Here is a 10,706-nt window from a genome sequence, read left to right on the forward strand (position 1 = left end):
CACTTATTTTTTTATCTTACTTTCCCATTATACTTTGTTCTACCCCCTTATTCCTTCATAATATATTATTTCCTAAACATATGTGCAGTATAAAGCACAATATTGTTCGTATAAAGAAACTAGGACGTGTATGTCGGAATTGATAAGCAACGTCAGTACTTCCACGGTGTCAAGACGGTTAAAACTAAATATGACGTCCTATTTTTCTCCTTTCAACTTAAAATAATTGGCGTTGTACATGTTGCTCAGTTTGAAAATGTAATCGTTTTTAATTGTATTAATACATAAAAGTACCTTACACACGGTGCCATGGATGTATCAACATCAGCTGTTAATGTATAAATCCTACATACTAACAGATTACTTATTATACGTATTTATTTTGAAAGTAAAATCGTTTAACTTCCGGAGACAATCTTTGGTTTGACGTCACCGATGCTGTGAGACAGTCGGGTCAGCTCAGCTACTGCGTCCCTAGCAAAAAGACGTAGCTAGCTAACACAGCTATCAAACATTCAATTTAATTAGAAGGAACACTCTCGTTTTACACAATTATATAACATATTAGAAGAACTGTGTCCTCGGTAAAATGAAGAGGCGAACACACTTTGGTTTTGTGCTGGTTTTTTCGCTAATTTCGTATTTATGTTTGTGCTCGGCGTTTTATCTTCCGGGTTTAGCCCCAGTGAGTTTTTGTGAAGACGGCAGTGGCGGTGAAGATTGTCAGGTAACGTTATGTTTAATTGACGAGACTCACAATTCTTATGTGATGTAGTGAATTGTCGGCTGTATTTGGCATTAGCATGTATTCATTTCAATGTGTGTTCTTCCTTAAGCTGGCTAGCTAACCAACCCCTTTATTTAGGCCCCGGCTATTACCTGGAACCGTTGCACTGGCATAATAGTTTAATGCATAAACTAACTGAGGTGTTTGCCGGTTTTCACCAGCCTACTTGGGAAACCGAAAGCACGAGGAGAGAAGTGTGTGTGTGTTTCTGAAGGAGATTAGAGGGTGGTAAAAGCCTCAAAAGAACTCTTGTAAAAGTAAACGACTCTGTGCGTTGACACTTATTCATATCATTTATTCATTAGAAATAATAGTCTTAATTTTACTTGGCCACTGCTTTGCAAACGCGACTTTACAAATACCAGGAAATGTTGGACTGAGCAAGACGTCGGGATGTAGCAAATCATTCACTCCTTTGAGAGACAGATCAAATATAACCAGCATACCGATATATCACATTACGCCGGAGTAATTTACTCCTTATTAACATTAGTTGTCTGAATGAACCTAGAACATGGTCAGCTTTTGGCCCGAGTGAGCCAGCTTTTTTTTTAGTGAAACACATACTGTATAGACTGAAAGACAAACTGTGTTTGCTTCTTTACAGACAGTGATTCAGCTGTTCGTCAATCGCCTGGACTCGGTAGAGTCAGTCCTGCCTTACGAGTATGATGTGTAAGTAACGTTTAGTTTCTCCTTGATGCCATTTATGAAATGTCTGGATGCACCTATGTTTTCCAGCTCAATAACATCTTCTCATTGCGTGTGTGAAGGTTTGACTTTTGCAAAGATATGAAGGAGACGAGGCCTTCTGAGAACCTTGGACAGGTCCTGTTTGGTGAACGAATTGAGTCTTCACCATACAAGGTGGGTGTTAACCAGAAAATCTAAGCCTGAATCTCTTATGTGTTTGCTTATATTAGATTCCATATACATTTTTTAAAGATATTTTATAGATGCGACATGACTCTCATTTGTCTTTTCATAGGTGAGCTTCAAAAAAGATGTTAAATGCCAGACTGTGTGCACAAAGAATTACCAGAAAACCAACCAGGAGAATGTAGCCAAACTGGATTTTCTTAAAATGGGAATGCAGCTGAACTACCAGCACCACTGGTGTGTAATTGCAAACAACACTAACGATTTTGTTTGAGTGGGGGAAAACAGCAGTAAATCAAACAGACACAAGCGAGCACATGACTTTATTAATCATGTAGTTCTTTGAGGTAAACCTACATTTTTTTCAGGATAATTGACAACATGCCAGTGACATGGTGCTATGATGTGGAAGATGGCCAGAAGTACTGCAATCCGGGCTTCCCCATTGGCTGCCTCGTTACCTCAGATGGCCGAGCTAAAGATGCTTGTGTTATCAATGTGAGTTGTGGTTTCTGTCTTTGAACGTGTACTCTGCATATTAAGTTTGACCTAATTGCTCCTCTGCTTGTAAAGTGGTCTTCATTCTGATATACTGAGTTACCCGGGATCTGTCAAGGGTGTCCCAGAAAGATGGAGTAATTTAGAAGTTTAAAAAATACAAAGCCCTATGTGTAATCATTTCAAAGTTCTAGTTTTATCTAGTTGCTCATTTTAGTGAGTATCTATAGAGCATATGATATTGTTGTTTTATATATCTTTTATATAATTACTAAAGCAAAGTCACTAATGCAAAAATATGACATTATCAGAATTGATGGGTTCAGGCCACACTGATACATTGACATATGTAGTTAAAGGTTAAATTGGAGGTCAATTTATACAATTCTTTGAATTGGCTAATTTAGTATCAAAGACATACAGATGTTTGTTTACAAGTCTTTCCCCAAGGAATCTGAGTACCTTGTATTGAAGGTTTTTTTATTTTTTCAGTCTGAGTTCAACAAGAAGAATACATTTTACGTCTTCAATCATGTGGACATCAAGATCACTTACCACAATGGAGCATCAGAAGGATGGAGAGGGGCTCGGCTGGTCGCTGCCACTTTGGAGCCAAAGAGGTGATTGTTTTTGGTGGTAGATTGTCAACATATTTTGTAAACATTGTCAACATGTTGCAACTGAATGACAAGTTGCCATTCAAAACCAACATTAGGATTGATTAATAATCTAACATGAACATTTTTGTGTGTTTTGCGCACAACAGTATTAAACATGCAGATGACAAACACCCCAATTGTGAAGGAGGAACCCCCATGGAGGTCCCTGGGGTGTTTGAAAATGATGTAGCTATAACTTACACCTACTCTGTCACATTCGAGGTAGGCCTCCAAACTATCTGACCAATTGTATTATCTAAACTAATTGTACGTAACTAATATATAACTAGTTCTATCTGACTATGAGAAGAAAAACCTTTTTCCTTTTTTTCCACAGGAAAACAATGAAATAAAGTGGGCCTCTAGGTGGGACTACATCCTGGTCTCCATGCCTCACACCAACATCCAGTGGTTTAGGTTTGAGGATTTCTTTTGACATTGTGCACCACAGAAACACTTTCCATAATACTCGCTGGGTCTCGATGCCCATCAGTTGATGCTACGGTATGTTTTGTGTTTGTCCAGCATCATGAACTCCTTGGTCATCGTCCTCTTCCTGTCTGGCATGGTTGCTATGATCATGCTGAGAACCCTGCACAAGGACATTGCCAGATACAACCAGGTGGACCAGGTAAAGGCATTGTAGAACTCTGTTGGAGCTGCGCCACATATGTAAATGAAGCACGAGCATACAAGCAAATATTTTATCAAGATGCTGGTGCTAGAAACGCACCAAACAGACTAGTTAGTTATTATTAGTCATTTGTGTATGTAAATGAACTATTCAAAGTAGATGGTACCATTTAAGTGTGAACCTCATGCAGCATATTCTAGCTAACTGCGTAGATGACCATACTTTATTAAGGCTATGCTATTTGGGTTTAAAATATTTAGTTTTTCTTATCCCACAGATGATAATGAAAAAATTAGATTTTAGCTGAAACATTTAACTCTATAAATAATTACTTGCAGTAAGTGTGTGTTACTGGTCATCTTCATCACAGTTACATAGCTACAGCTTTAAATCTGCAGTGTAAAATACCACCCTGCACACTGGGTGCACAGTACCCAGAATTATAAATATTTTGTTACATTTCACAGGCAGACTTGATAAAGCTTCCACCAACCAAGGAAAAATTCTCTATACCCTACGTAAGCTTATGGAAAGCTGTTGTGAACAGAACCTGTTTGTGGTTGTTGAATCAGGTGTTTGGGTGTGTGATTGCAGCAAACCGGCACATTAGAACAGAATGTAAAACGTGGTGTGAAATATAGTTTAACGTACAACTTTCAAGAAAGGTGAATTGACAGAAGTTTTTCAAACCACATTTTACAGCTTTTGGTAAACCAAGTTTTCACTGTCTTCAATTTGTTTTTCTTTGCTAACAGGTGAGGTAGTGTTCACTGCTTGGTGGTGGTTTAACCGTTTAACTTTTATCATTTGTGTTCAGCACTTAGAACTGGTTTTGACTGTTGCTGTATTGCTTTCCGCCTCCCTTCCCAGGAGGACGCTCAGGAGGAGTCGGGGTGGAAACAGGTGCACGGGGATGTTTTCCGTCCCCCCAGGAAAGGCATGGTGTTGTCTGTGTTCCTCGGACAGGGCACCCAGATCTTCATCATGACCTTCATCACTCTCTGTAAGTACTATTTTAAATGAGCTGTAATATGTAATACATAGAGGTCTTAAAGCTGTTTATATAATGTTGCAGTCAGTATTGCACTAAACTGCTGCCTCGTTGTTGTATTTAGTCACTTGTGTTAAAATTCATAAAATAAATGATTATATAAATAAATCTGTGAAAACTGAATTTAAATACAAGACATTACGTGGAACTTTCGAGACAACCGGCAAAGTTTTAACTTGCATAATTTTTTCTGTTTACAATCCCTTAGCAGAGTTTTATTTTTGCCTTCATGGTCACGGACCTCCCTACAGCCAGACAGGCAGTAGATATGGGCGCAAATATTTCCACTAAAGAAGTTCAGAACTAGGTTCAAGGCCCATCTGTGGGAGCCTCTGAAATGTATTGAACTAACGTTGTCAACGCATTTAAAGGCATATATATACATTGTCGAGTCGGTTTTAGTTTTTACAGTCTAAAGTTAGGGGGCAGCAGATAGTTGGAGTATTTCAGCACTTAATGAGCAATGTTGCTGTTGTGCTGAATGAGTGCACTGATGACTGATTGTCCACTGTAGTCCTGGCCTGTCTGGGTTTCCTGTCACCGGCCAACAGAGGGGCGCTCATGACGTGTTCTGTGGTCCTCTGGGTTCTGCTGGGAACACCTGCTGGCTATGTGTCTGCGCGCCTCTACAAAAGTAAGAGTCCAGTTAAAACTTTGCAGCACCATTTTCTTAAAGTCTTAAGAGTTAATGCAGTCAGTGTGATCTTTCTCATCATGATATTCTGTCTCTTTTAGCTTTTGGAGGTGAAAAGTGGAAGACAAATGTCTTGCTGACGGCACTCCTGTGCCCCGGGTGGGTTTACTTTACTTGCTTAGCAGGTTCTCCTTAATTCTTTCTTTTCTTCTACCCTCGAGTGACATGTTGTGCTGTATATGCTTTTATTTAGTCTTGCACACTGCTTTTATCATTCTCACATATATTGTCTTTCTCTGTGTCATTGTCTGTTGGCCATCTCTCTTCCCTAGTATTGTGTTTGCAGACTTCTTCCTGATGAACTTGATCCTTTGGGTGGAGGGTTCCTCAGCAGCAATCCCCTTTGGCACTCTGGTGGCCATTTTGGCTCTGTGGTTCGGAATCTCTGTGCCCCTCACTTTCGTTGGTGCCTACTTCGGATTCAAGAAAGCTGTGAGTTAGGCCTCCTAGTTTATCAGATTGCCTATCTTGAAATGATTGATTGTAGATGAGATGTGTGTGTGTGTGTGCTTGAACGTTTCATTATCATATTCTCTTTCTGCTCCTGTGCAGGCAATTGAGCAACCAGTGAGAACAAACCAAATCCCCCGTCAAATTCCTGAGCAGTCATTCTTTACCAAGCCTATTCCTGGGATAGTGATGGGGGGCATCCTGCCCTTTGGATGCATCTTCATCCAGCTTTTCTTCATTCTCAACAGTATTTGGTAAGAAGACAGGAATGCTGTATATCCTGATCAAACAGTAAGAAGGAGTTTGGCTCTATGAAACATGTTGCTTCTTGTTTTGTTTTTTTTAAGGTCTCATCAGATGTACTACATGTTCGGGTTCCTGTTCCTGGTCTTCATTATACTTCTCATCACATGCTCCGAGGCCACAATTCTGCTTTGCTACTTCCACCTATGTGCTGAGGTACCTGAATGTTCACAGAATTGAGTCTCTTTACTTTAACGTAAAAATAAGTTCCCTGTTAATAGCACATACTATACGTGTCACATCAAAGTACTTGTGTAAAAGAGGAAGACATAAAATGCAAGTACCTTAAGTGTCCTTCTTTAGATCTTGCATTTAAATATATTAGTTCATTATTTAATGATTATGCTAATACTACTTTTGTAAAAGGAAATTTCAGTCGACATATCCAAAAATGTCATGCTTTGTGATGTTTGTGCAGGACTATCACTGGTGGTGGCGTTCCTTCCTGACCAGCGGCTTCACAGCAGTCTATCTGTTTATCTACGCTGTGCATTACTTCTTCTCGAAGCTTCAAATAGTTGGAGCTGCCAGCACCATCCTCTACTTTGGATACACTATGATTATGGTCCTCATCTTCTTCCTCTTCACAGGTGAGGCTTTGAGATAAGTGACGTGAGCTCTTTAAGCAGTCGCAATCATTTCCGGCTTGTTGCAATCAAACGTGGATATCATATCTTAATTTTGTTTTATTGCTGAGCTCAGTTTGTATAAAAATGACAAACGATCATCTATATACATTATTTATATCTATTGAATTAAAAAAAGACGTTTCGCTCCAATCTTTATTTTTCTTATGACCATTAAGGTCCAATAGTTTACGGCATGTCAGGCAGAAAGGTGTGTGCAGTTTGTCATTGTTTGCTCAGAGCCAGTACAGCTGCATTGTGACGATTCAGGTTCCTCCATCCTGTTCTTATGACATAACACTAGGGAGTAGTCCGCTATATTGTGCAACATTTTCTTTTTCATTGTCATTTAGTTAAAGCCGAGCTTTGGCCTTTTTTATTTTTAGGCTGGCAGTACAGAGGCACTGTGTCGATACATTCATTTCCAAGGGGTCCCATCTTTGTTTAAAGTTTAATGAAAATCGGAGAGGCTGTGGGAAATTAGACTAGAATGTTGAAAGTTCCTCTGGGTCAGATCTAGTTTTGCAGACATATATGGGTCAATTTTACTGTCTGCAACGAGGCAGAGCCAGGTGTTATCGGGGAGCTTCCCTTTTTTTGTTCTCTTTTTTTGGTAGATCAAAAGATACAGGCACCACTTTCACTTTGATAATAATTCTATAAGCACTCAGGATTCCTGACCATTGCTGTATTTCCCTGTACTTGCACTTGAAATCCAGCTGGCCGTGTGCCTGAGGTTGTGCAGATTTATGTACCACAAATGTTATCACAAGGCTAGGCTGAAGAGTACATTATTGCCGCTTTTGTCTCCATGTGAAAAGAGACAAAGATTGACGCATGTTGACATGGTAACTGCACTCTCCGACCCTGTCCAGCGCTCTTGCACACCCACTCGGATGATAATAGGGGAAACAGGATAATATATGTGACTAGATAACCGCCTAGTTTTTTTGTGTTACCCAGAGATCTACTGCTCACCATGATGCCACATTATGACATTTTTCTCGGTGTTCTACTGTCATTAGGCCAGATAAAAAAAAGTTAGCCTGTAGCCCTGCTTGTCACTGCAGTACTGCCTGACACTATCTTAAGACAGAGCTGTAAGTAGCAAGAGGACGAGATGTCAAAAGATTATCACTAAGAAATAATCCAAGGAAAAGATTATCAGTTTCCCTCCTTGCTTCCAGTTTTGATCTAAATAATCCTAATCTCTCTCATTCCCCATCTTTTTAAAGTATTTTTTTTTTATGTCTGTCTTTTTCACCTCATCCCAACTTTGATCACAATATAATTCAGTTTTGGGCTGCGTGGCCCCTGTTGAGCAGTCGGATAGGACTTTTATACCCATTTGAATGGATCCAGGGTTTTGACCAACATTGGGGGAGAATTTTCTCTCTCTCTCTCTCTCTCTCTCTCACTCACTCACTCACTCACTCACTCACTCACTCACTCACTCACTCACTCACTCACTCACTCACACACAAAATATTAAGTGCTGGTGCTGTCTTTTTTACCGTCTTGTGGAAAGTGCAGTTCCAACTGTCGAAAGTTATCTTTTCAAGATTTTAGTGGAGGGAAAATTAGCTGTTTTATTAATGTTTAGTTTGTTTTCTGTGTTATCACATTGTTTAATTCTTTCTTCTAATCTGCCTTTTCTTCTCAGGTACAATTGGCTTCTTCGCCTGCTTCTGGTTTGTAAATAAGATCTACAGTGTGGTCAAGGTGGACTAGAGGACTGAGGGAAAGACTGACTCCTTCCTGTCGCAGTACTGCCTCCGTCAGTGCTGGCTGGGTGATAAAGTGGTCTGAATGGCCCCCGAACTGAAACCATCACTTATCATAGAAAAGACCCGAAGAGCAGAGCCCGTCCTCTTTTGTGCTTTAAACCTATGTTGCTATTGTCTTTTTTTTATTTTATGTTTTAAATATATATCATTTTGTCTTCACTGTTGACCAGTAATATTTGAGTGGCACCTTGAAAATCAGTGTGGGTTCCAATGATCTATCTAGCTGTCTATCTAGTGAAGAGCTTGTTTTGGTGAGTTTAACAAGAAAAGCTGAAATGTTTTCTAAAGAGAGTAAAATGTTATGGATTTTTGCTTTTCTATTCCCTTATGGTTAAATGTTTTGTTTTCTTCATATAGATGAACAAAATGTGTGTACATATACTGTATAGAGAGAGTGAGCAAGAGAATGCTACTTAAAGATTGTCACCATTATCGGATCATCTGTAGGAGTTTCTTTTTCTTTTCTTTTTTTAAGGTGAAGATGGGGCTTTACATCCTTAAATATCAGCCTGTATTGTAGTTCAGAAATTATATAAAACACTGACATTGATATGATACATGTCCATTCTCTGATTTCTTTTGATGGCTACATTTTGATTTGCATAGAAACAAAGGGTACACTTGGTTAAGAAGCACATCTGTATCATAAAATAATATGCTACAGCTACAGTATGTTGCACATGAAGGATGATTTTAATCAATATGCCAGATTTGTTTGGCCACAGGAGAGATTCTAACGGAGTCCATGATTTTACTGATTAAGTACATATGCACCGTTGAGATGCACCCTCTCAGATTTTAATAAGCAGTTTGCTGAACTGTAACTTCACAAAACACTGCTGCCTTTTGCTTTGAGCAGTGTGGAGGCATCACCCAAGGTGATAACGTTTTTCCAAATAAATGCAATTAATTCAAAATGAAGACCACGTTTTTTTTTTTTTTTCTTTGAGCCACGAGAATGCACACACATGAACATGATACACAACATTAACCAGGTTACTTTTCGTGTCCGGACGTCATAGTGTTTACATCTGTGTGGACGTGTTAAACAAGCATTAGCACCTTTAGTCAGTTTTGTTCTGACGTCTCTAACTTCACCACAATGCACAATGCAGCTGAGCACACAACTGTCCAAACATCACCTGATATAGATTTCTATTTCATTAGTTGATGGGGGCAGACTCATGCACACCTCATATTTCAATATTCAAATGAAAAACATGTATCGTATTGAATATAAAACCTTACACACAATACAATAAGTCCACCTTTATTAAACAACAGACAACATTTGATGTCGGATAATGAAACCAGAAATGATACAAAAGCACAATAGAAATCACAAAAATATGTAGTTTTAAAGCACTTATAAACATTATTTTTCTCTTATTTGACAATAAACTTTATTACATACTGTACTGTACCCTTTCGTCTTTTACAGAGCAACACTCTAACAAACTTATTACACAAGTTGGATTGTCAGTTATAATAATGTGGTATGGATTTCTACAGTGATACCAATAAACCAAGGCTCATATCCAAAAGCCAGTCCAGTCAGGTCCGATAAGTTGTGGATTGTTTCCCAGAAAACTATCACAGTCTAATAATAATAATAATAATAATAATAATAATAATAGTAACATCACAACGGGAGCACCCTAGCTCAGTCGGCTAAATTGTTCCCCCCCAAAAGGTTACAAAAACGTGACAAACTTGGAACTTTACACACCTTTTCAAATAATGTGCATAATATTGCGATGCACCGATGACATCCTTTGTCAACACATCATTACCCAGTCGAACTCGATGGATTAACTTTCTCCGAGATGAGTCATTGCAAGCATATAACAATTGCATAAGCACTCTCTTTAAGCACAAAGGGTTTTCCATTTACAAATACTGTACCAGGAGGTTATCTTTACAAATCTACATGTATTTAGTGGAATGTAAGACATCTGTTACATAAGATCTTGCGGCATGCAGCCTACGTTTAAAGAAAACCGGTGCAACATGTCCACTGGAGCTTAGTTTTGTTTTTTATCACACCCTGCTCTCTAGGTTGATTTTATCAACGCAAATATTGTGCTTACTCAAAGAAAGGCTGACATTACAAAGGAAACAAAGAAGCTAAGACAATGTTGCGGGAATCACCAACTCTTGGGTGTGTTCTGTAACCGGCAAGCACATTAAATCACTGTTTTACTCATTTACTCAAAAGGCGCTTAGAAACTAAGAACCGTGACTGCGACCGAGACGTAAAGATACAAGTGTTCACTTGACTCTTCACTACAAGATTCAAGAACAGACATGAGCACTACACATTGTTCCACAAGCATAC

General features: G+C 38.9%; 1 protein-coding gene across 2 annotated transcripts; it reads left to right on the forward strand.

Annotated features, from left to right (window-relative positions):
- The first annotated feature begins 415 nt into the window (after positions 1–415).
- tm9sf5 (transmembrane 9 superfamily protein member 5) lies at positions 416–9,285 on the forward strand. 2 transcript variants are annotated; one of them, XM_029441059.1, is made up of 18 exons: positions 416–727; positions 1,395–1,462; positions 1,561–1,654; positions 1,776–1,903; positions 2,035–2,164; positions 2,657–2,784; positions 2,931–3,045; positions 3,161–3,240; positions 3,349–3,454; positions 3,925–3,975; positions 4,328–4,460; positions 5,023–5,142; positions 5,244–5,301; positions 5,475–5,634; positions 5,755–5,906; positions 6,000–6,111; positions 6,374–6,545; positions 8,245–9,285. In XM_029441059.1, the coding sequence occupies exons 1-18, from the start codon at positions 590–592 to the stop codon at positions 8,310–8,312; spliced, it is 2,013 nt and encodes a 670-aa protein (XP_029296919.1). In that variant the 5' UTR covers positions 416–589; the 3' UTR covers positions 8,313–9,285. The 2 variants fall into 2 exon arrangements, with proteins under 2 accessions (XP_029296919.1, XP_029296920.1); XM_029441060.1 differs by lacking the exon at positions 3,925–3,975 and having other exon boundaries at positions 417–727.
- Positions 9,286–10,706: the final 1,421 nt, after the last annotated feature.

This window comes from Cottoperca gobio, chromosome 10 (genome assembly GCF_900634415.1).
Source record: "Cottoperca gobio chromosome 10, fCotGob3.1, whole genome shotgun sequence".
In the NCBI taxonomy this organism is placed as follows: Eukaryota; Metazoa; Chordata; class Actinopteri; order Perciformes; family Bovichtidae; genus Cottoperca; species Cottoperca gobio.

Coding starts and splice junctions, on each gene's coding strand:
- tm9sf5 (XM_029441059.1), top strand. CDS start 590: ATGAAGAGGCGAACACACTTTGGTTTTGTGCTGGTTTTTTCGCTAATT. Junction 1,463..1,560: donor CTGCCTTACGAGTATGATGT/GTAAGTAACGTT, acceptor GCGTGTGTGAAG/GTTTGACTTTTGCAAAGATA. Junction 2,165..2,656: donor AAGATGCTTGTGTTATCAAT/GTGAGTTGTGGT, acceptor TTATTTTTTCAG/TCTGAGTTCAACAAGAAGAA.